The 24,866-nt window shown below is 58.3% G+C and overlaps 1 protein-coding gene across 4 annotated transcripts in view; it reads left to right on the forward strand.

Moving 5' to 3' along the window:
* Positions 1-412: 412 nt before the first annotated feature.
* Positions 413-24,866, forward strand: part of SH3TC1 (SH3 domain and tetratricopeptide repeats 1) — a 44,905-nt gene continuing 20,451 nt past the window's right edge. Inside the window, exons 1-7 of one of the 4 annotated variants that reach the window (XM_019711525.3) lie at positions 413-739; positions 15,421-15,613; positions 19,018-19,092; positions 20,674-20,801; positions 22,197-22,302; positions 23,094-23,240; positions 23,932-24,142. In XM_019711525.3, coding sequence (XP_019567084.3) covers positions 15,469-15,613; positions 19,018-19,092; positions 20,674-20,801; positions 22,197-22,302; positions 23,094-23,240; positions 23,932-24,142 — 812 coding nt within the window. In that variant the 5' untranslated portion in view covers positions 413-739; positions 15,421-15,468. Of the gene's footprint in view, positions 740-8,891; positions 8,984-11,381; positions 11,742-12,747; positions 15,301-15,420; positions 15,614-19,017; positions 19,093-20,673; positions 20,802-22,196; positions 22,303-23,093; positions 23,241-23,931; positions 24,143-24,866 lie in introns of those variants that run through there. The other 3 variants (XM_074320779.2, XM_019711520.3, XM_019711521.3) reach the window with 3 other exon arrangements.

Genomic DNA, 24,866 nt, shown 5'->3' on the forward strand with positions numbered 1-24,866 from the left:
TAAAAGTCCAGATTTCTGGGCCCTGCCCAGGGGGAGCCTGAGGCGGTGGACCTGGAGTCCAGAATCTGTAACTCTGAGGACGCCCCAGGAGACTCACCTAGAGAAGGTTTGGGAGCCAGTCCCTCTGGACACCACACAGAGAGGCTGCCCACTTTCACTGACCCACTGCAGGCCTCACAGTGGGCCCAGCACACAGTAGGTGCTCAATAAACATTTGGTGAACTCCCCAGCCGCTGCCCTCAAGGCCCAAGCAAGAGTGGCCAGCTCTCCTCAGCCCAGCTATGGGGCAGCCCTAGCAGCCGTCCCGGGGCCCCGCCCCTTCCTCTGTGAGGCCCAAGAGCAGGCAGGTGGCACCAGTCCCCAGGCATCCCCACAGCCCCAGCACACCAGGCAGGTCCTGGGAGCCGTCTGCCTGCCTGCCTCAGCTCCTCCCCACCTCGCTCAGGAATGCTGGCTCCGGAATGCTGACCGGGATTGCTGACATTGCTGACACTTCCGATGGCCGATGGCTGATAAGGGAGAAGAAGGAGGAAGGTCATTCCGGGGACTGGGCCCCTTCCTGGCGGGGCGGGCCGGCCATGGCCGCAGCCAATGCCTCGGGCTGACAGCTCAGGCCACCTGATTGGAGCCTGGCTGAAAATGTTCACTTCCCTGGCCTGGCTGCTCCGTGGAGACTGTCCTCAGGGGCCCGGGGAGCCGCCCTCCCTCCCTTCCTTGGCAGCGACTGTCCTCTGACAGGGTAAGTTCTATACCACTGGGCTGGGTCTGCCCTGGCAGGAGCCACCCCATGCTGCGGTCTCCCACACTCAGGGTCACCTGTCAAGACATGTGGGGCCAGGGGGTGTGCGCATGGAGGGTGTACCCCAAAACCGGCCTGGGCAGGGAGCAGCGAGGCAGTGCCACTCCAGGCTGGAGTTCAAGTGGCCGAGAAAGGGCCAGTCTCCTGTCCCCACTTCTGAGAAAGGGACCAACAGCCTGGCAGGTGGAGCTGGACGTTGTCAAGGGGGCAATTGTAAGGTGGGAAGGCACCTCCCCAAGGGTCGGGGGACCTTGTGAGGGCCCAGAAGACAGTGGCCCTGGGGATTCTGGTACTGGCTGAGAGTCTGAGCAAGTGACTTCACCCCATTGAACCTCAGTTTCCCCATCTGCAAGATGAGAGTGTCATGCTGGAGGCCAGCACAGTGTCCACACATGGTCAGCAGATACAGACCAGTGACACTGGACAGGAGCAGGGGCCCCTGGGCTGCAGGCCAGGGCCAGGTCCTGCCCTCTGTGGGGAGGGGTCTGCTCCTCAACTTCCCCCAGGTGCCAGAGTCCCTGCAGCCCTGAGAACGCCCCCTTCCCTTGGGGGTGGGCCTGAGAGTAGGTTTTGAACAGGGAAGAGGCAGTGGAGAGAGGGGTGGGGCTCTGACCTGGAGGGGGTGAAGGAGAAGCTCTGCCGCCACTGTCCTGGGACCCTCCCGAGGACTCGCACAGGCTGACCCGGAGTGAGTGGGCAGCTCATGGCCCCCGGCGAGGCTGCGTGTCTCCGAACCGCAGTTTGTCCACATGAACAGTGAGCCTGGTGACCCTTCCTCCCTGTCCCACAGGATTATGGGAATCTTCTTCCCACGCAGCCCCAGGCAGAGTTTGGTTTACGGGATTCTCAGGTACCGTGGAGGGGCCTCTCCTTATCCTCATTTAGAGAAGCGAACTGAGGTTCCGGGTGGCACGACCTGCCCCACATCACTGGCAGGGAGCGGCTGGCACTGGGGTGCTTGTCCAAAGGCCTGCCTCAGTTTCCCCAATGCTTCAGAACAGTAAGGAGAGCCAGGCTCTGCCCCTTTATTTACGTCTGAGGGACGTTTGGCACAGACACACTCGGCACTGGCCCAAGGCCACACAGCAAGTGGCCCTGGGACATGGCCCTAGGCAGCCCCATTCCACAGGGTGTGTTGTCTGTTCAGGCCTTAATTGTTCTCTCTCCACACACATGAAGTGTGTTCCCTCTTACTGGGACTTTTAAAGATAGACTTGATTTTTTTTTTTAGAACCGTTTTAGATTTGTAAAACAATGGGGAAGCTAGCACAGAGGTTTCATGCCTCCCCGCCCCGCCACAGACACACACACAGCCTCCCGTGTTTGGAACACCCTGCATTCCTGTGGGACATTTGCCACAACTAATGAACCAATATTGATCCATTAGTATTAAGTAAAGTCCGTACTTTATTCATATTTCCTTTGTTTTTTCCTGATGTCCTTTTCCTGTCCTGGGAGCTCATCCAGGACGTCACATGACATTTAGTCATCGTGCCTCCGTAGGTCCCTCCTTGTTTTTCAGGACCTTGACGGTTTTGAGGAATCCTGGTCAAGTATTTTGTAAAACGCCCCTCACTTAGGATTTGTCTGATTTTTCACCTGATTAGACTGGGGTTAGGTTCCTGGGAGGAAGACCACAGAGGTGACGCGCCCTTCTGACCCCAGCAGGTCAAGGGCACGTGCTGTCCACATGACCTATCACTGTGACGTGGACCTGGATCCCCTGGCCGAGGTCGCCGTGTTGGCCAGGACTGTCCACGGGCCAGGTCTCGCCTCCCCCTTGCTCACCGTTCTCTTAGGGAGGAGTCACCGAGCACAGCCCACACCTGAGGAGTAGGGGGCGGCTCCCCTCCTTGGGGGCGGACTGTCTACGTAAATTATTGGGAATTCTGCACGGAGATTTGCCTCCCCGCCCCATTGATTTATTGACTCATTTATTCATATCAGCATGGACTCGTGGATGTTTGCTTTACACTATGGTTTATACGCCAGTACTATGTTATTCATTGTGTTTCTCCATTGTTCCAGCTTTGGGCCTTGGGAGGTCTCTCAGTTGGCTCCTGTGTCCCTTTGACATGCTCCATCACTGGGATTTCATTCATTGATTCATTGATTCATTGATTCATTGACTCATTCATTCATTCATTCATTCCTTACTTTTCTGGCACTATGAGCTGGGCTCACCTTCTGTGTTTCCTGGCCCAGTCCTAGAATTAGTCATTTCTCCAAGAGTCCTGACTTCTGTTGTTGGAGAATAGTCTTAGAAACCAAGATCTCTCTGTGCTCTGGGTGTTTTTGCTGCTATCTGGTGTCTTTTCTCTTAGGACCTGTCAGCTGACAGAGCATGGAGACATAAATGTGTATGCCTACTCCTGTATCTACAAGTATAATGTATACTAACCTGTGAATATAGACACATCTGTGAGCACACTAAGCCATGTGTCAGCACATACCTACAAGGATAGCTTTACTAGCTCATATACACACGTATCCATGAGAACGAGCATGCTAACCCATGTGTATACAACGTCTGTGAGTGTATGAGTGTACGTATTTATGCACATAGTATGTATGTGCATATCCACATCTATTACAATAAGTATCTCTGTGTGTAACATGAGTGTCTATTCTAAGTGAACTGTGAATTCACACTGACGTCTCCAACTCCGACCCATCTCCACATGGCTCTTTCCAGCCTCCTCCCGCTGATTGTCTCCAACTCCCACTCCGACAGTGACATAGCTGGCTTCTACTGTCCACCCACCATCCATTTATGTAACTGTGCACATTCCAGCTGTTCAAGCCAGATGTAGAAGCACGAGAGCCTGTAACCCAGGCCCCCGTGGGGAACAGTGTCGTCAGCGAGAGCCCAGTACATACGAGCTGTTCCCTTGTCTTTAGACTCAGACTCCACCCATCGTCAAGCTGCTCAGGTGGCACCTCTCCCCGACCCGCCAGTGAGGCTGTTTTATACATTTTTCATGCCCTTCACTGTTTGCCACACTCTGCATCCATCCTGGGATTTCCCGTCTTCCTCACACTTTTCTTGTTTGCGTACACTAAGGTTCACGCTTCGTGCTGCAAAGTTGTAGTGTCTTTTGACAAGAGCAGTGTCATGTATCCACCATCCCAGAATCACACAAATCCCCCACGCTAAAATCCCGCTGCTGCCACCCCTACTCACCACCCCCACATTCATTTATTTACCCTTCCCCAGTTTCTTTCCACAGATGCTAGCACATAAGTGGATTCTAAGGCTCTTTGGACCACGGCAGGTAGCATAGCATAACATACCTGTCCCCTGGCAGCTTGCTTTCTCCTTCACGCGTCTGGGAGAGCTTCCTTAGCAGCACAGAGAACCTGTGCCCGCTGCGCGGTGCAGGGCTGGGGTGCGAGCTGCTGAACACCCGGGTTCTTTCCGGGCTGTTGCTATTATAGAGTGTCCACACCTGTTGCCCTGCCATCTCACAAGCGGGCAGGTGCCTGCAGAGTGAATTCCCAGAGGTGGGGCTGTGGGTCAAAGGGTGAGCATCAGTGTGGTTTTACTGGTGTGATTGGTAACTCGCCCTCCAACTGGCCGCTGCACCCTGCTATCTGCTGCCACCAAGGGTGTGCTGACAAATGCTGGGTGTTGCTGAGCTGGGGGGTGCCAGAGGGTCTCGGGGCTCATCCTGCACATCTGATTAGCATCATTTCATGTATTCTTAGGCAACAGACAGATAGGAAGTGTCTGCTCACTGTTTTTTCTGTAGAGTTGTTGGTCTTCTCCTCTGACATGGCAAAGGGGTCAACGTCTCAGGTGCAGTTTAACTAAAATAGCTGCTGGCAGAGGAGCCAAGGTCCAGCTTTGCTTTGAAACGAAACCGGCAGCAGATTTCTGCCTTAAAAATTGAAAGTAAAAGGATTGAGAAAAACACCAGACAAATCCCCATTGAAGTACATTCTACGAAATACCTGACGAGTAATCCTCCATCCATTTCCTTGGCTGTTGTGACCACAAGGCTGAGAGCTCTGGAGACAGCGCCATCTGATTCATCTATGTCCCCAGTGTCCAGCCCAGGGCCAGGCACACAGCTGGGCTGCAAGTTTGGGGCTGGGCGATGCCGACAGTTCCCATCCTGCCCCCTCTGAATAATAATGATAATAACGGCTCTCCCTGTGGGACCCCCTCCTCCACCCTGGGGGTGAGGGGTGCTGGGCCTGGCAGAGACCCACAAGAGCTCCAGAATCTCCGTTCTTTGTCTCCATGTCACATCTGAGCTTGTACTGTGCGGGCTCAGCATGGTGGGGTGGGGGGCAGGAATGGGCATGTCAGATGCCTGGACCAGAGAGCCGCCCTTTGTGAACACAGGAGAGCTTTGCCAGGGACAGGGAGGTGGAGGGCGTGCCCATCCCGCAGTGGGTGCTCTGGCCACGCCCCCCACAACATGGCCTGTGAGACCTCATCCCTGGACGCTGGTGTGGGAAGGGCACAGGTGTGGATGGCGGCCTGACAAGGGGCTACCCCTCGGGGCCCAGCGACAAGTCTGTGACTCCAGCCCGTGTCTCCAGCCTTCCGGTCAGAGGGGCAGAGTGCCATGGCCAGGCCCTGCCAGGCCCTGTTCACACTCCCAGCAGCTCTCACCAAATGACGCCGGGAGAGGTCCCTGGAGCCCACGCCCAGGTTGAGGCCTGCTTGATTCCCTCCCCACAGCCGCCTCCCCGGAGAGCCAGGAAGAGAGGGCACCACTGGAAAATGGGCAGAAGGAAAAGGGTCAATGTCTCGTGCGACTTTGCCCCTTTTGCATGTCTGGGAGAGGTAGACCCTGTCCACACGGCTTTTGTTCAGGGTCCCACAGGGCTCAGGGGGCCCCTTCCCCCGTTGCCAACATCTCTGTTTGCTAGTCATTCAACAAACACTTGCAAAGCGCCCCATCAGCGTCCTTGAGGAACTCATAGCTGTGGGGACCTCTCGAGTTAACCAAGTGACAGCCTGGACAGAAAACCCAGTTACAGCACAGGGCCCTCGGGGGCTGGGGGAGGCTGGCTCGTCCAGTCAGCGAAGGCCTTGGAAAGAGGTAATGCCTGAGGGAGACCTGGGGGAGTAGACAGGAGCCAAGGTCAGAGACTGGAGAAAGTGACCAGGAGAGTGATATCCAACTGCTGGGGAATGGGGGGCACAGTGTGGTCAGGAGCCCAAGGTCCCCGATTGGAGTGGGGGGTGTGGGGGAGGGCCTTGGATGTAAACTGGTGGGGGAAGTGAAGAACCAGGAGCCCAGCGGTGGAGGTGCTGGTTCCTGAGGTTTGGGGAAAAGCAGAGAGCGGTGGGTGGGCAACGGGGATGGGGGTGTCCCACCAAGGGGAATGCCTGGAGGTGCTGGCTCGGCCCTCAGGTCTAAGATGACACCCTGGATGGTCAATGTGGACTGATGGCTTTAGAAGTCCCCGAGCTGCGCACACCCCTTGGAGAGGTGTGGCAGGTGGGTGAGAGGAAGGAGGATGTGGCCAGCCGGGCAGGAGTGACCGCCAGAAGTCAGTGAGATGAGGACAGGGGACCTGGGCAGGGCAGTTTCAGGGCGTATGGGTGAGTCGAGGCTGAGAAGACAGGAGTACAGGCTCTGAAGTTAGTTCGGGACAGAGCAGAAGGGTGCAGCTGTACCCCGTGGACCTGCTGACAGCAGTCCAAGGGTTGGTAGCATCACCCAGTCCCGGCATCACCTAGGGGCACACTGGGGAGTCCCATGGAAATTCCCCCTGAGACCTGCTGCCCCCACCCAACTGCAGTGACCTGGGCCTGGTTTCCAGGGAGATGGGTCCTGGCTGGGAGGACTTTCACTCCCCCGGGAGCCTCTGGGGAGTAGGGCCTGGGTTAATGTTTGCATAAGCCAAGTTCAAAATCCACCCCCTGGTGACTGGGCTCCAGAAAATGTCTAGAATTCCAGTGGGGCCCCGCACCCCAAGTCAGAAATGTTGGGCTCTGGGGAGTGAGGGCCGATAGGGTCAAGGGGTCTGTGGGGCTCATCTGTAAGCGAGGGTGACTTCTCAGGCTCCCAGGGAAAATGGCACACACCATGTCCCCCAACTCTGGGAGTGTCTACTCTGTCTGCTCTATGCACCCCCGTCCCGGTCCCCTACGACCTCCAGCTTGTCCTACGGATGTGAGAAGGAGGACATACCACCTGGGCCTTGTGACCTGTATGGGTCGTGAAAACAGCCTTTATACCTTTCTGACCAACTCCCACCCAGTGTCCATGTGCCACTATCTGGGGTGTCCAGGAGGCAGTGCCTTCTCCTGATATCTCCGTCTGTGGAAACACCTGGCGGCAGACTGTGGAGGCGTCCGTGGTACAAACACACCCAGGCACCTGGCCAGCTCCCCCGGCTGCAGAGTCAGCACTTCCCCTGCCAGATTGAGGCCGCGGCCAGGCTGGGGTGGGCGTCTTTGGTGCCGGCCCAGGCACGGAACTGCTGACCACTTCCGACAGGCCTGCAACCCATCCTGGGGCGGCCATCAGTCATCTGGAAAGCCTGCGCGGTCCCCATGTCCCTGTTTTTCAAAGAGCACTCCCTGTAATCACGGGGCCAGCCAGCGTCCTGCTCACCTGTGATCGGGCCCGTTTCAGCCGCGAAGGCCGGAATAACAAACATGCGGAACCCTTGCTGGCACAGGCTCTATGCTAGCCCTTTCCATGTGTCCAGTGGCAGCCGGTGCCAGGTTGCAGGCTGTGGCTTCTGTCTCTGTCCCCAAGATGCACTGGTGCTCACAGTTGGGTGCGGAGGAACCGACTGGGAAAGGCATCTCCAGGCAGATTCCTGCCTCCACTTCCTTGGACTTGGGTCAGGAATTTGCTGTCTTGGAAGGTTCATGGTGGTATCTTTGGCCATTTGTCCACTTCTGGGAAACTGCTTCAAGCCAGCTCCCATCTGCACCTCACAGATGTTGCACCAGAGACCAGGAAAGATGGTGGGGTGCTGCTTGGCCTGGAGCCGGGTCAGGTGTGGGAATGGTCACCAGGCAGGACCTGGGCTGGGGCCGAACTCTGAGTCACCTTCAATGTGAAAGAACCATGTGACCTGGGTGAGCCTCAGCTTCCCCATTTGTAGGCCTGAGGGACCTGCTCTGCAGCCCGGCTATCCAGTCACCCGTCTTTATGTGTCCTGCATTCTAAGTGTGGGTTCACGAAAATTCTCTCTCACGGAACCACCCGTGTTCGCAGCTACAGCCATGAGCAGTGGGAGGCGGGAGGTGGGACACAGTGTCACGTACATATTATGGCCTGAGCCAGCTCCAGTCACAAGGTGGGCTGCAGCTGCCTGGTCACAGTGCCCGTCCCTCATGCCCCCGTGCCCCCTCGGCCCCTCCACTGACTGCTTAGCTGGCGTCTCCTTATCTTGAACCTTACACATCCCAGCCCCATGTGACGGTTCTGCCTTTGTGCTGACTCCTTCCTGCACCGGAGGGTGATCTGAGAAGCTTCCCCACTAATTCCCCTGCCACACGCAGGGCCCGATCCAGCCCGTCTTGTAAATAGGTTTTATTGGCTCACAGCCAGCCCACTCACTCACTCTGGCCTGTGTCTGCTTTCATGCTGCAATGGCAGGGTTGTGGCAGAGACCCATCTCATGGCCCCCAAAGCCAACCTACATACCCTCTGGCCCTTTACGCAAAGCATTTGCAGCCCCCTGCCCTGGAATGACACCTGTGACTCAGGCAGGACTTGCTACTGCTGGGGGATGCTGGGGAGAACCAGAAGCCTGGCCCAGGGGGGGTGGGCGTTAGTCACGTACCCCGTCCTGGGGCCAGCATTCCGGAGGTCCTGGGTTCTGACCTGCTGTAGATTAGCCCTGGGAGGCGGGTGTGGGGGCCTGTCCTTGGCTTCCATTGTGTGCTGTCACCTGCAAGTGGCTGTGGGACGCCTTAGCAAGTCTCATGCCTGGAAGGGCTGCCCAGTGAAGGCCAGGCAGCCCTCCATGTCAGGACTCAGGGATGTTGAGCTCAGGAGGCTCCATGGGACCTCCAGGCCCAGCTCCCTCGTTCCAAAGGGGAGCCTGAGGCCAGGGAGGGACAGGCTGTCCCAAAGGGGCTCAAAGGCCGGCTGGGCTGGGTTTAGGGCAGCTTGTCTCCAGCAGGGCTGCGGGGCTGCCTCATGCCACTGACTCCAGGAGGGAACCCTGGGGAAAGCCCCTGACCTGGAAGCCAGTGGGGTAAGCCGTGCAGAGTGGGTGCTCTGTGGATTGTAGTGCGCTCTGTGGAGTTGGGTGCAGAGTTGGGGAGTGCTGTGTGGAGTTGAGGTGCTCTGTGAACTTGGGGTGCACTGTGTGGAGTTGGGTATATCTGGAGTGGTGGTGTTCTGTGCAGAGTTGGGGTGTGCTCTGTGAGGTTGGGGTGCTCTACGAGGTTGGGTGTTCTGTGCAGAGTCGAGGAGCACTGGGCACAGTTGGGGAGGCTCTTGGAAAACCCCCTCTGGCGTTGGGCCAAGAGCACAGCTGCAGAGACAAACAGGATATGGGTCTCGGGCTCAGTGGGGACAATGGCCAGGAGAGGAAACGTGTCCAGACCCTTTTATGGATGTGGAGAATGTTTAGGGCCTCTTTCAACACAGTTTCCAGCAAAACAAAGGGAGCAGAAGCCAGGCATTTCATGTCTGCACAATGTGGGGTTCTAGGGAGCAGGCTGGAGAATGGGGGCCCCACCACACAGACGGGGTGTGTATCCAAGGCCTGGCCTTGAGGGGTGGACATCTTGCCCTCGTCCAGCTTCTCCCTGCAGCCCCCGAGGACCTCAGTGGGCAGTGGGACATGCCAGCCCGGGGCTGTGGGGTGGGCAGCAGGGCTAGGGGACCGACATTCCAGATACATTCCTCTTTCTCCACTTGCCTGGAGAGCTCTGTCCCCTGGCCTTGGGGGGGGGGGGGCGGGGAGAGAGGGCAAAGGCCATAGAAGAGGCCTGGACACTGGCATTTGTCACATGAACTGAGGCTTGGTTGTGCTGCGCGCTCTGCGTGCCGGCCTGTCAGAGAATTCCCACATCTAGTTGAACCCTTCTGATGGCCCAGAGCAAGACCACAGGATACCAACCCCACCTGGGCCTTCTGAGCAGACCGAAGCACTGAGGTCGTGTGACCAGCACAGCAGACTGGCCTTTGAGGCAGTGTCGGGGACACGGGTGCCATTGGCAGGCCCGGCTCCCGCCCTGTGGCAGCCTGCACTGCAGACAATGGAGCCTGGGGTTTTACCCTGTGGAGAAGCCCAAGAAGGGACATTGAAAGGCCATGGGGCACAGTGGGGGAGAGGACCTGAGGGGACAATGTCGGCCCATCTGTGGGCAGCCACAGGTCCCAGGGCTGCTGCAGAGGGGCTTGGGCTCCTGCCTCTGTGTGAGGACAGCGTGTGGCCCAGGAGACCGGCTCCGGCAGGGCAGCCCCATGTACGAGGAAGGTGCAGGAAGATCCTACCTGCTGTGCAAGGGCTGCAAAGGGGGAGGGGCGAGCTGCACAGAGCAGCCTGCTGGGCCGGGACCAGGAAAGGTAAACTGGAGCAGACGAAGGAGGGAGTGGAGAGATGGAGCGGGCGGTGTCTGAGGAAGGGAGGTGGTGAGGGGCTCCAGGACAGGGTGCCTGGACCTTGTTTAGGCCTCCCTGAGGCCTGAGGGGGGGCAGGGGGACTTTGGGGGGGTGACTGTACATAATGCCTGGAGTTGGTCGTGAGAGGGTGGAAGAGAGAGGGTAGAAGTGGGGTGTAGGGGTGAGGTGAGGAAGGGGCAGGCCATGGGCGGGAGTGGTGTCACCCAGAAGTAGCTCAGCCTAGCGTGGCGGCCAGCCCAGGTGATGTTGCCCCCAGGGGACAAATGTCTGGAGATGTGTTTGGTTGTCACAGCTGGGGTCAGCATGTGGTTGGTAGGTGTCAGGGATGCCCCTAAAATCCTACAGTGCACATGGCAGCCCCTCCCCGTGATAAGAAGCCATCCCGCTAGGTGTCCACAATGCAGTTAGAAACCCAGGGAACGCAGGCCTGGGGCTTCAAGGTCTGTCAGACCTGGTTCCAGCTTGTCCTCCAGTTGTCACTAGCCTGGGACAGGTCACATGACCTCACTGAGCCTCAGTTTTCCTGTCTGTAAACCGAGCACATTACCACTTAACTCTGAGGTTCTTCCCTGTGTTAAGCCAGGCCACACGTGAAGGTTGTTGCCCTCCCACTCCGCATTCCTAGGGCTGGGCTGGGACAGCAACCAGAGCCCTTCCCTCAGCAAGGGCCTGAGTGGGGCCGGAAAGGTGAGGATGTGGGCCCAGATCAGTTCCTGCTTCTTGTCTGAGCCAACGGGAGCCCGAGGCAGAGCCGGGATCGCCTGCTCTCAAACCCAGGTGGCACCTGGAGCCAGCTGGAAGGAAGGCACGGAGAAAAGAAGAGCTAGTGGGGCCACCCTTATCTGTCCCCAGCAGGACGGTGCTGTGCCCGTGTGTGTGCATGAGCGCATGTGTACATCTGTGTATGTCTGTGGTGTGTGTGTGTGTGTGTGTGTGTGTGCACGCGCAAGTGGAAGAGGAACGGAGAAGGGCTGAGGTTGGGAGGGAGGGCTGGCTGGCAGCTGGTTGACTTCCCCAATCCCCAATCCTGGGGCCGAGGCGAGAGCCGGGGTGTCCCCGGTCTCCACCCAGAGCCTGGGGGCTGGGTGGTGGGCAGGCGGCACAGGGCCTGGAGCTGGTCCAGGAAGGAGCTAATGATCAACCCTCCTGCTGTACTGGGCCTGCCTCTCCTCACTGGCCCCAGGCGCAGGGAGGAAGTGGGGCAGGAAGCAGGGGGCGGTGGCCACTGCAGAGCAGTCTGCCTGGCTGAGGACGGCTGCTGCCTGTCCTGGCTGGCTGAGACAGCCGCGGGGCCAGCCGGGGAGGAGCCGGGATCAGCTACCTGGTGTCTGCTGTCCTGTGGACGCCGGCCTGGGAGCTGCCTCTGAGGATCCACGGAGGTATGAGGGTGCTGGGACAGGCAGGTCACTGGGGGTGCTGGGCATTCTGGGGGCTCTGGGATGGGGGTGGGAGGACGTAGGCTGGCAGAACAGGCATTGCTTACAGCAGGGTCTTACCACAGTTGGATCTAAGAACAGTCTTCCCCTGTTTACTTCCTTGAAGACTTTTCTGACATTTTGGCACTGGGGGGGAGCAGAACTGAAGCCTGGCGAGTCTGGAAGGCTGTGGGCACTGATTGGTGGATCTGGCCAGAACACCAGGAACGCTGCTAGTGGGGATTGGTGGCGATGGTGCCAGTAATGGTGTCGCATTGATGAAGCACCGGGGCGTCCACAATCTCGCCTCATCTCCCCTCTACGTGGGCGCTGAGTGAGTGCGTCCTGCGTGTGTGGAAGGGACACAGAACCTAGCCAGCAATAAGGGATTCAGGTCTAGGGCATCTCAGGTGGGACCTCGCACCAGGTTGGTGCCACATGGGGCAGACCCCACAAGTGCCCAGCCCAGGGTGGCACTGTAGCTGTGATCTTGCCACTCTGAGGTCACCACCTCGGGCCCCTTTTCCAGCAGCAAATGGGATGAGTGCTTTGATCAGAGGTACCAAGCAGCAAGTTCTAGGGGAGGAGTGGACCCAGGCCCCCTAACACCAGGTCCTGTCCTGGGCACGTGGCCTGTGGACAACCCTGAGACCCTGTACCGGCTTCCAGTGACCCTTCCTGGGGACCCAGACCCCTGGTCCTGTCGATGGGGGGTTCCAACCTTTTGCAGTTGGTGAGGTTCGTAGAAATGATGGCTGGCAGAGCAATGTCGGGCGTTAGTGGTGCCGGCCCGTGCTGGGGCTGGGGGCTGCCTGCATGTAGGCTGGCCAGCGGGGGCTGGCCCCCCAGCGCTGGATCTGGGGAGCTGCAACTGAACCCCTGGCTGGAGGCAGTGCAGGGGCCACAGGTCCGTCCATGTTAAGGGTGGGTGCTCTCCATGTTAAGGGTGGGTGCTTGAGGGCTGGACGCAGACCCAGCTGATTTTACATGCAGCCTTTTAAATCTCAGGAGCCTTAGATTGCCCATCTGGAAAAGGGGCCCCAGGACACTCCCTCCTACAGGCTGTCATGAGCATTAAATGAGGATGCTTAGTTAGCACCTAGGTGGTAGCCGTCATTATGTGATTGTCACACTGCTGTTGATAATGATGACGCTTCCTGTACTAGGTATAGTGCCAGCATTTGCTATGACGGAAGTCATTCAGTTCTCCCAAGAACACCCTGATGTGGGTGAGGTTAGCCCTGCTTCACAGCAGACGGAAATCAAAGCACTGGGTTGTGGCATAGACCAGTGTCCTGGGGCAGCCGTGGCCAAGCCCCACATGCTGGGGGCTTACAACAACCAACATCGAGATTTACTCACAGTCCGCAGGCCAGAAGCCTGGAATCAAAGTGTCAGCAGGGCCACCTCCGTCCACAGCTCCGGGAGGCGCCTTACTGCCTCTTCCTTCTCCTGGTGGCCCCAGGCGGTCCTGGGCTTGTGGCCGAGTCACTCCAGTCTGTCCTGTGTCACGTGGCCCCTTCCAGTGTTTGTGTGCCCTCCCCTTCCTATAAGGATACGGGTCACTGGGTCCAGGGCCTGGCTAACCCAGTGTGCCCTTGCCTTCCCCTGCTAAGACCCTATTTCCTGGGAGGTCACTTTCTGAGGTTCAGGGTGGACATGAATTTGGGGGGACAGTATTCACCCCAGTACAGGGGATGACCAGACAACCCTCAAGTGGTGCTTCTTGGTGAAGCAGACGAGGTCTGCATGGGCCCTCCAAGCATTTGTTCGGCATTAGCCCTGTGAAAGTTTCGGCTAGAACCACCCCCAACCCGTTTAGGGCTGAATTGGTACCATCTTCTCCTCCCGTCGATCCTACATTTATCAAATGCCAACTGTAACCCAGTAGCACCGTCCATGTATCCATCGAGCTCCTTGTGAGGTGGGTGTTTTCATTCTCAGTCTCCTGTAAGTAAACTGAGGCGTAGAGCGGTCACCCTGCCCACTGACCCCAGGCCGCGTGTTCTGGTGCCAGACTCCCCTCCCCGGAGGTTGGGGCTGTAGAGGCCCTGCCCGGGTTTGTCCCCACCATGAGCTGCGCAAAGAGGATAAAGGCCAGAGGTAGAAGAGTCTCTGAAGGGTGCCTTATGGTGACCCGGCTGCCTCTGGGAGCACCGGACCCCCGCAGGGCTGTGGTCAGGACAGCCCCTCCTGCAGTGGGACCCGGAGCCCGCGAGGCCATTTTAGGAACCAGAAAGCAGGGAACTCTCCGTGGAGGCTGTACCCACTTCCTCATCCCTGGACTGTGACTAGGAACCCCACGCTTACAATTGTCCCTGGCAGTCCTTCCTGCTGGGCAGGTCCCTCACGGAGCAGGGGTGGGGGTTCCCTGAGCCCAGGGAGCCTGTCCTTTCCTCAGGCCCCGGTCCCTGAGCGCTGGCTACGTGCTGGTCCATGACGGCCCCAGGGCACAAGCTGATGGGCCGGTCCTGCCCTGGGGTGGCGGGGTGGAAAGTCACGCGCCCCAGATGTGCTACCATTGTGCCAGATGCCCAGCTGTGAGAGCACCTGCTCCATCCACCTCAGGGGGGCAAGGACCTGGGTGGGGACACAGGTCAGGACGAGGGACTCCCACAAACAGGAGCGAGTGGGTCAAGGGATGAGACACCTACGTGGGCTACGATGAGACGCCTCGTGGGCTCAGCAGCAAGAGCAGGTGGGAGGGCGGCCGGCTTGGAGCTGCATGTGCCCTGGTCCTGACACGCAGGCGGTGGGGCCTGTGTCTGACCCTGGTCCTGGGGCCATAGCAGCTGGGGGTCTGCCCTGCGCTCCTTAGCCCTGGCCCAGGCTGCCCCCCATCTCCCCGTGACAGCCCTCTCATCTCTGACCCTGGGGGGACAGAGGCATGGCTGCCTGCTCTTGAGGACCCGAGGGCACCCCTGGGGTGAGGAGAAGGCGCCCTCCTGCCTCGGCCACTTCCTCTTCCCTGCCCTCAGCCACCGGCTTCCTTCCTTCCTGGGACCTGGCCTACTTCCTGACAGACAGGACGGCGTTCCAGGGACCCTGCCAGAGCCCAGGCCTCTCCCAGTGGGAGAAATGAGGCCATGGAGCCAGTTCAGGCCCTGAGGTTGTTATAAGGAGCAGCAGAAGCCAGGCTGGAACCCCAGGTCTGCTGAGGCCGGTGTGACATGGAACTAAATAGATGTCTCCAGGTTCCTCGCTTCAGCCCTCGCTGGCGGGACGTGGCTGGGCTTATCCCCAGCGCACGGTGCCACGGCGTGTGACGAGGCCGTCTCTGCTCCTGTCCCACACGGTCCTTGCAGCTCACGCATCGTTCACAGTCACTTCTGAGCAGTGATTCCACGGCAGGGCTCTGTGGTTAACCCCACCCTCCCTCCAGGATGTCTACCCTGCCAGGCTAGGCAGGCGTGAGCCCGATCACCATGCACATGTTGGCACGTGGCTCCGACGGCTTGTTCCAGGGAGACTCATGCTGGTCCGAGAGGAAGTGACCGGCGAGCAGAGCGATGAAGGATGTGAGGTGTCCACCAAGTACCGTGGAGGGGTTCTCGCCTCTTGACCCCAACTCTGGCGGGAGCATCCACGCGGGTCCTGGGGGCCTGTCTTCACTGCTGACCACCACCCTCTCCTCTCTCTACAGAGGCCAGCCCGGCATGCTCAGCCCTCGGCGCTGAGGCCACTGCTGGTCATGGAGGACCCAGCGACGATGAGGATGGTGCCTCCAGGGCCCTCTGGTGGCAGTGGCGGCGACGAGGTCCAGAGAGTGGCCGTGAGGTCCTCGGTCGGCTGGGAGGGAGCAGGACCGCAGGAGGCCGAGGCTTCTGGCAGAGGCGGTGAGTGCGGTGGTCCACATGGCCAGAGCGGTGTCTGCACTGCCGGGGTGTCGGGGTGTCGGGGTGTCGAGTGAGAGATAATCCCCTCCCAGTGAGTCATTGGCTAGCCAACTCGTGTTTTCCAGGGCCGTGTCAGTGATGAGAAGACAGGCATGGAGAAAGGGGAGGGGCTTGGAAGTCCTAGAACAGCTGCCCAGACACCTCCACTTACGGCTCTTTTACAGACCTTTGCGTTCCCACAGCCCTGTGTGTCCTCAAGACATAAACCGATTACTCAGGACGGGGCGCCCCTCATTCCCCCAGGAGGCTACATAGAAGAGAAGAGGGAAGGAGAGGGGACACAACTGAGGTGTGCCCCAGGCACCCCCATTGTCATGCTGGCCTACTGCCTGTTGGGGCTCTAGGGTTGCACATGGTAGGTGCTCAATGCACAGTAATGATCAGTAAATGACCGATGCTTTGGGAGAGTGGAAACAAAACCTAACACACGGTGCCTGGCCAGAGACGGACACCGTGGAAACCTGGCAATTGGAGGTACTTTTATACCGCTGTTACCGTGGTCCTTCCAGGTGTGGGCAGAGATGGGAAGGGCCAGGGTGACCCTCCTAGGTGCTGACCCACCAAGGAATCAGGTCCTGTCCGACACCTGCCTGGCTAGGAATGGGGGAGCTGTTGGGGGCCTGGGCCTGGGAGCCCACCCATAGCCTGGGGTCCAACTCCCTGAGGAGCAAGCGGGGTAAGGAAGAAGGAGCTGGGTCCTGCCTCCCGTGTGTGGGCCTGACCTGCCTCCCGCGGACAGCCCAGCCAGGCAGGGGCCGTGAGTCTTGGAGCAGAGGACGGGTGAGGTCTGGCGCTGAGGCCAAACAGGAAGCATGCTGCCCTTGTTGCCAGGTGTTTCCTCCACACCACACACCACACACGACACACACCAGCCTCGGGATGCATCTGTGAGCCCCGCGGAGGGAGTCAGTGACCGTGTTCTTCCTCAGGAGGTTGTCCGCTGTGGGGCGTAAAGCCGCTCAGTGACGGCCCCACCCAGGCTCCTTCACCTGAGGGCTTTCTTTCCACTGACAGCGAAACTTACAAGAAATCATACGCATAATTCCATTTACCCAGATTCCTCAGATGTGAACATTTTACTACACTTCACTTTCCCTTTCTTACTGATATGTATTCTTTTTCTGAACTGTTTCAGAGTAAATTGCCAACACGATGCCCCTTGGTCCCCAGATATTTCGGCGTGTATATTTCCTAAGGACATGGGGTCCCAACATCATGTTCCTGGTCGAAATGATAATCGACGACCTCATTCAGATCTTGTCATCTGTCCCAGTAGCGTCCCTCACAGCAGGGAGAGCCCTGGGCCATGCCTTGCATTCCGTTGCCACGTCTCTGTGGCAACCTGGGGGTTGCTATTTTGAAGACTACAGGCCAGGTCGTCTGTGGAACGCCCCTCACTGCAGGCACAGCCACCGGCTCTTCAGCTTTACAGTCAGGTGTTTGGGGCACAAAACACCCAGAAGGGCCGTGTTCCTGTCAGCGCAGCACAGCTGGAGGCCGCGATAGCAATTTGTCTCCATACTGATGACGTTCATTTTGGTCGCTTGGTTAAGGGGTGTGTGACAGCCCCCCCCCCCCCCCAAGCCGGTAGTTCTTCCCTTTGTCGTCGGTACGGAACCTGTGGGAAGATGCTTTGAGACGATGTGAACCTCTTGTTCCTTTTCCAGCTCACAAAGCAGGAGTTTATCATCTATGCCTGGTTTTTGACAGAAACAATAATTATGATGGTTGCTAAGTGACTTTCTTGCGCTTTGTTCCTCTACATTTATCACCAGGCTTTCTACTGTAAAGAAGAGCAGTCCCGTCCCCTCCCCCATTAGTCATTTATTGACTTTACTGTGGGCTCATCCGTCTGCAGTTTCCTCTCTGGACTGCATTAGTTGACATCATTAATTATTTTGTGTTCAAACTGGCCCAGCTTTGGTCTTTTGACATGGCCCCATCATTCTGTGAGCACGTCGGGCTTTCTGGGACCACAAGATGCTCATCTGGCACTTATCCCAGTCCCCAGACTTGGCCATTTCTCCAAGGAGCCCGGGCTTCTGAATTGGAGGATGGTGCTTAGAGCCAAGATCTGGGCGCCATATGCTTTTTGGGATTGGACAGGCATTTCTGAGTCCTTGCTGAATGCCTGGCTCTAGGGCGGGCCTGGGGACACAGAGAAAGCGAGGTGCGGGTATGGGCTCTGACCACTCAGGCAACGACCCGGCGTGGGGCTGGTATACATAGGTGGTCGGCAGACGCTGCTGGGAGGAGAGCAGACATGAGCACCATTGTGTTGCCAGGTCCAAGGCCGATGTGGTAGCACTGTGCTCATGCCTCTGAGCAGGACGTCTGGGGATGACGGAGACCCACTGCCCTTAAGTTCATACCCTCTGCCGGAACCATAGGCATTTCCCAGTCAGACTCCCCTTGGCCCCAAGGCCCTGATTGATCATCCCATTTTACAGATGAGCAAACTGAGCAGGGCAGAGACGAGGCGCCCTGGTTTAGATGCAAACTGGGAGCTGGCCTCCAGGATGGAGGCTGCGGGGGAGAGGGGTGAAAGCCGAGCACTGAGAGGCCTCTCAGTGTTCAAGAACCCGTCCTCTGACCCTGAACTTGGAGGTATGTCACTAATCCTTGCCAGGCTGTGAGCTGCTCCCCACCAGCCTCACAAAACAGTGTTGTCCCCAGGAAGTGACTAGTGCAGCCAGATCAGGACGCAGCTCTGTCTTCTCCAGACCCCGAGTTCCTTCTGGGCTGTCACCTCCCCTCTGTGGTCTGCAGAATCATGGCCTCCAAAGATATTCACGTCATAATCCCCAGAACCCGTGCACACATACATTACCTCCTGTGGCAAAGACTTTGCAGATGGGAGTAAGTTACGGATCTTGACACGGGGAGATCACCCTGGGATCAGAGTCAGGGGAAATCAAAGATACTGGGCTCCCAGCTTTGAAAACGGTGGTAGGGCCATCAGCCAAGGAATGCAAGTGCTGCTGGAAGATGGAAAGGCAAGGGAATCGAGTCTTTCCTGGAGCCTCTAGAAGGAACCAGCCCTGCCGACACCTTGATTTTAGCCAGTGAGACCCTTTTCAAACTCCAGAACAGCAAAATAATATACTGTGTTGTTTTCAGAAGCCACTAAGCTTGGGGTAGTGTGTTACAGCACAAGAGAAAACTCATACACCTTCCATCCTCGCTGGGCTTTTGTGACACTGGAGGAATGGGAGGTCGTGAGTGCACGGTGGCTTGCGGGGATGTGGACACACCTCTTTTGTTCCAGAAACGTCTGGGGGGTTGGTGCCTGTGTAGCTGCGAGCTGCCTGTCGTCGTAAGCACACAGACCTGCTCTGTTACAGGTGCCGCTCTGCCCCCTGGCTCGTCTCAGCAGGCCTCTGGGACCCCTCCCGGCCAGATGGGTGCGTACCCCACAGGTAGGCATCCTCGGGCAGGGTTAACTCTGGACTGGGGATGTGAATGTGGGATCCCTGGGTGCCCCCCCTTCTCTCCATGGGGGTTGGGAAGGGCTTTGTTAAATGCAGACACCCAGGTTCTGATTCTTCCAGTCTGGGGTCGGGCCCAGGACTCTGCATTTCTGGAAGGGGATAGGCGGAAGGTTGGGTTCACCTGCATTTGCAAAGGACTGCTCTGGACTCTGTGTTTGCATCTGCTCAGAAAGTTGGACCTGGCCCCAGAGGCCGAATGCAAGGGAAACGGAGAAGTCACAAGTGGGATGTGATAAGAATTAGATCAAAGAGCCCTCTGTGGAGTGGGGAGCACAGAGGGAGGGGAAAGGCCCACAGAAGAGGCCTCCAAGGGCCAGTTTCTGGGGAGGGGGCTCTGAGGATGTGGGCAGATTTCTGCAGAGCATGGATGGTGGGCAACCCTGGGCAGTGAGGGTGGCACTGGGCTTGGGGGTAGTAAGAAGTGCCTCACGCTGGAGATCCCACTCCTGACCCCCAGCAGCGGGGGGCACGGAGACCTCAGTGTTGCTGGCGTTTCACCTTTGCCCCAACATCTGCCTGTCCTCCCGCTTTCCTGTCAGGTGCTCGGTGCCGCCTGTGGTCAGCCAGGATCAGGACAAGTTAAGCAACAGGGCAGATGACTTTGGGTTTGAAAATGCAACCCCACCCTCTTACATCAGCAGCAGGGGTGACATAGTAGAACAGGCTGTGAAATGCTAGGCCTGATCCCAGATCCAGAAGCTTCCAGAAGCTCTGCCTCTGGCCCTGCCCCACAGGAGGGCATGGGTTTTGTTTGCTCCAGGGTCCCCTGCTAGAAAATTCTAAGGCAGGCGCAATGCAGCAATGCGTATGCAAAGGGCTGGGGAATCTCACTCTCCCTCTCCCCCTCATTCCCTTTCTATTCCTCCACACCACCCATCTCCCTTGGAACAGCCCCTTTTCTGGGGATTCTTGTGTTGCAGTGGTCTCTTAAGGGGGTGGGGGTGGGGTTGGGGGTGGCTTGGGAGCTGGGATTTGAATCTAAGGGCAGCCCGCCAGGCCTGGTATTGCAGGGGGAACCCATGAGATTCCCATGGACCCATGTGTGTGATGGAGGGACGTGTGGGGGCCTGAGCAGGGCTGGGCTGGCGCCCTTTTGGGGACGGCAAAGGCAGGGAGAGGAGCCGGTTTTGGGGTGGGATTGAGGGTTCTGGAAGTGTCTACCGGAGGTCAGGTGACCCTTGCTGGAGTGGGGGTGGTGGGAGAGGTCAGGGCTGGACGTCTTGGTGACTCAGGACATTTGCTGGAAGCTTACTCAGTGCCGTCCTGTCCTGGGGCTGTCACAGGAGTCTACTTCTTCACATCACTCTGTGGGATGTGGGCAGCCTGCAATTCATTTACAACCAAAGAAAGTGGGGCTCAGGGGGACAGCAGCTGTGTGAGGTGTGCGTAGGTGCCTGACGTGGGATTGACCCCGGCTCCCATGGCGGGGTGAGCTGGGCTCACGGGGTGGCTAGGCCCACAGGACTCCTGTGGACCAGGCCCACTGCCCGACCTTGCTCTGCCCTCCAGACCTGACCTTGCAGCTGCTGGCCGTGCGGAGGAAGAGCAGGCTGCCGGACCCCGAGCTGCAGCAGGCCCTGCGGCACCGGCTCCGCCTGCTGGAGAACGACAGCTGGGGGGTGGCCCGCGCTCTGGGGGTGAGTCTGGCTCCTCTGGGGGCTGAGGGCCTGGGTGGAAGGAACCCGGGTGAGCGCAGGTGCAGGAGTGCGTGACTGAGAACAGGACAGAGGAGGACCGCTCAGTGCAGAGCTGGTGGCCCCAGGAGACCAGGGTCCAGAAGACGAGCAGCCAAGGCCATGGGAAGGGGTGGCTATCCCTGATCTCGCCTCGTGGTGGCGCTGTGACCTGTCCTGTCTGCTCTCCTGGCTGTCTGGCCCCAGGGACCACCCATCAGATCATTTCCTGCAGGCCCAGCAGCGTGGGCTGCCACGTCCCCCGTGCCTCCCTGTCCCATTCGCCCTGTGTCCTCAACCCTGCTAGGATTTCTAAAGTTTCTTTGATTGGGTACAAAAAGGGCTGGTGGGAGTCAATCTTATTCCTTGATTTTGACGGGCAGCCCCCTGTTGACCTCCGCACAATGGGGCACAACAGCAGTGTGGCAGGAGGATGGTGGGGGAGGGGCCTGGGCCAGGCTGCAGAGGTCCTGGGGTTTAGGGCTGGGTGGCCACCATCTGACCTTGCAGTCAGCCTAGCCTGACCTTGGCCGATGCCCCTTAGCCTCTGTGAACCCGGTTTCCTCAGCCACACATCGAGGGATGCTGAGAATTGTTGCCCAGGGAGCTGAGGTGAGGATCCTGCAAATAAAATAGCACCACCAAGCACCCCAGGTGCTCAGCAGTGGGGCTGCCCCTTAGGACACCGGGTGAGAGTGGCGTGGTTAAGCCTGCAGACTCTGGGCTGAGTCCCGGCTGTGCCACGTGGAGGGTCCATCAAATAGAGACGAATACGAGCCCTTCCCTGAAACACACACACACACACACACACACACACACACACACACACACACACTTACTGAGTTGTAAGTCGTTGTAACTGTCTGTCCGTGTTAGCTGGTGTTGCTTTAACGCCCCATCACCCCCACCAGGAGTGTTCATGGGATGGAGGTCAGAGAGGGAATGGGGAGTTAGAACTGGAAAAGCTGCAGGTGGGGCCGGGGTGGCCCATCTGGGCTGAACAGGGCTGAGAACGCAGCCTGAACAGGAGGGAACCTAGTGTCGAGTGTCGCTGGCTGGTGGGGAGGGATGGAGGCTGGTGGAGCAGTCGGGGGAAGGGAGTTGGTGAGGGTGTATGTCCAGAGCGTGAAGGTCCCACAGGGGCTGGGAAGGAGCAGGCTGTGGCACAGGCACTGGGGGGGCCACAGCTGGCTTGAGAGAGCAGGAGAGGAAAGCCAGGGCCGCCAAGGAGTCTGCGGTGTGCTTGCACCCCTGCAGGGTTACTTCTGCAAAATGCTCCTGTGGTGTGGCTCTGTGCCCTGATGGTCAGATGCCTCAAGCCCCTGGGATGGTTTCTGATTTCTGCTTCTTCCCTGTAAGGAGTTATCGGCCAGGCTGCTGTCTATCCACAGTGACCAGGATCGGATTGTGGTGACCTTTAAGACTTTCGAAGAAATCTGGAAGTTTTCCACCTACCACGCTCTTGGTAAGGCTATGCCCTGCCAGAACTGATTACAAGGACTCCTCTAGCAGGACACTTGTCACACACAAAGCGTTTATGTTATAAATTGGGCTTTAGAGTAGGCTAGTTCATGATGGCCTCTCACCTGTCCCCAGGAGGACACTGTGGTGAGTGGAGCTGCAGACACACACCGTCTGTGCTGCCCGTGTAAGTTGGCTGAGTTTCCAAATTTGTTCCAACACTGTGCCACCTAACTTTGCTGGACCAGAACGGAGGGAAGCTAAGCTCAGACCGGCCAAGCACAGACCAGGAATCTGTTATTTCAACCTCGACCCCAGTGCTTTCTTTCTAGAACATTCCCCGTTCTTTGGGGAGGCATTTGCGGGGTCTGACTACGTCTCCTGGGGAAACTTGCTCCCCCACCCCTGGTTTGAGGGCTGAGGATGTTGGAAAATGACAATTTCTTGCAAGTCTTGCGAAGTGCCTGTGTCACTCCCACAACCAGCATATGTGACAGTGTTGGACGCTCTCGTCCCATCTCACAGATGAGAAGACTGAGGGTCCGAAAGGAAGTAACTTGTCCTCGTCCAACCTTCCCCAGGCACAAGGAAGTCATAAGTTGTGCGCGGTCACAGCTGTCCCACTTGCAGCTCAGACAGTCAGACTGGTGGCCCGCCCAGGATGTGGTCCCCCAAGGCAGGGCGGGGTGTCTCCCTGGGCCTAGTCAGTGCAGGGCTTGGCCACCCTGGGGCCATGAGGGCTTCCCTGCCCTCTTCTGAGGCCCACTGGTGACCAGGGTCTGTCTGGTTCCCCAGGCTTCACTCATCATTGTCTGGAAAACCTGCTTGTGGACCAGGCTTTCTGGCTGCTCTCACCGGATGAGGACGAGGAGACAGCCATCCAAGTCCACGTGGATGAGGAGGCCTTGAGGCTGACACATGAGAGCCTCCTCATCCAGGAAGGTGACTGCTACGCGAGTGATGGTGACGTGGGCCAGCTCCATGCTGTGCTGGGGACGCCCGGGCCACAGCCAGCGGGAGAGCTCTGGAGGCTCAGGCATGCACGTGGAGACCAGGGGGCTTCAGGCAGGGAGGGGTATGCAGGTGACGCTGACAGTGGTGGGCCCAGGCTCCGTCACTTCCTTGTAAGGCCATGGTCAGCTCCCACAGAAAGAACAGAAAAGGAGTTTTGCAAGTGCCACCCCCCACCCTGTGTTCCTGACTCAGCTGTTGCTTTGAAGGCCACGGTGGCCTCACAATGAGTCTCTAAGTCTGCAGCTAATGGAACATGAAGCTGCCTGTCCTACCCTGGCCACAGAGAGGAAGAGAGGTGGCCAGTTGTGGTCAGACTCACCAATGGTGGTCCAAGCAGGAGGGGCCCTTGGGATCACACGTCTGACCCCTCCGTACAGAAGGGGAAACTGAGGCCCTAGGAGTCTGTCCGAGCCAGGCTCCCAGGGCAAGCCTGGGCAAAGCTGGGACCCCAGCCCAAGTCCAGACACCTCTGGTGTCTGGGTTTCAGTGGATGTGGGTTTCAGAGCTGGGGGTTGGGGGGCTCCTACAGGCGCTGCCTTCACATGTGAATCCTGGAGGGGAAGGGTGGGCCCCCCCTGTGTCCAGCCGCCGTGAATGACCACCCTTTGTCGCTTTGAAGGGCCTTTCTTTGTCCTGTGTGCTGACCACCATGTGCGAGCAACAACTGTTCCCTGGGGTGCACAGAGGGGCCCCCAGCCCCTGAGGCGGGCTTCAGGGGGTCCCCAGGGAGAGGCAACCCCAGCAGTGGACTTTTCGGCCCCCCACCTCAGCACATCCTCCAAGGAGCTGGCAGCGGTAGCCACTCCAGAAACTCTGATTCCGTTTCATCAGTAGGTACCGGCCTTTGTTTCACTGCTTCCTGCCGTCAGGCCTCTCGGAGGTGCCCTGGGCCCTGGGCTGTCCACGGGCAGGGGTGGGGTGTGTGTGTGTGTGTGTGTGTGTGTGTGTGTGTGTGTGTGCGCGCTGGGGGTGGGGAGACTAAAAGCAGTGTGAGCCAGGCAGACCCAGCCACGATCCTTTCTGCTGCTTCCCACGTGTGACCTTGGCAAGCCAGTCCAGCAGCTGGGCCTCAGGGCTGCCACCTGTGTGACAGGACACTGCCATTTCCCAGCAGGGCTGTGCTGGGATACAAGGGCACCCACATGTGCTGCATGGAGCTCTTGCTTCATATCCCAGCTCATGAAGACCTTCTGAGGGAGCCTGTAGTAAGGAAGCACAGGGGAATCTGAATGAATATTGACCAAGTCATCACGTGGGGGAAACCAGGACAGGTAACATGTAAGCTCCTGCTCACTTGCTGAATGTGAGGCATAAGCTTGGCTTGGAGCTTCCTGGCAGCCAAGACAAAGAGAGAAACTGAATCTCCAGACGTTCAGTGTCCTTGAAATAACAGGCTATGGCTCAGCTTCTCTCCCCAGGAACATGAGCATGAGAAAGGGCAGGAGGCAGCTGGGCTGGGGGCATGGGGCTACCTGGAGGCAGTGCCACACCTAGGCCTGAAGGCCCCACACCTGGACAGGTGTGTGTGTGTGTGTGTGTGTGTGTGTGGTGGGA

The sequence above is a fragment of the Rhinolophus sinicus genome, chromosome 1 (genome assembly GCF_057876585.1).
Source record: "Rhinolophus sinicus isolate RSI-liver-muscle chromosome 1, RSI-T2T, whole genome shotgun sequence".
In the NCBI taxonomy this organism is placed as follows: domain Eukaryota; kingdom Metazoa; phylum Chordata; class Mammalia; order Chiroptera; family Rhinolophidae; genus Rhinolophus; species Rhinolophus sinicus.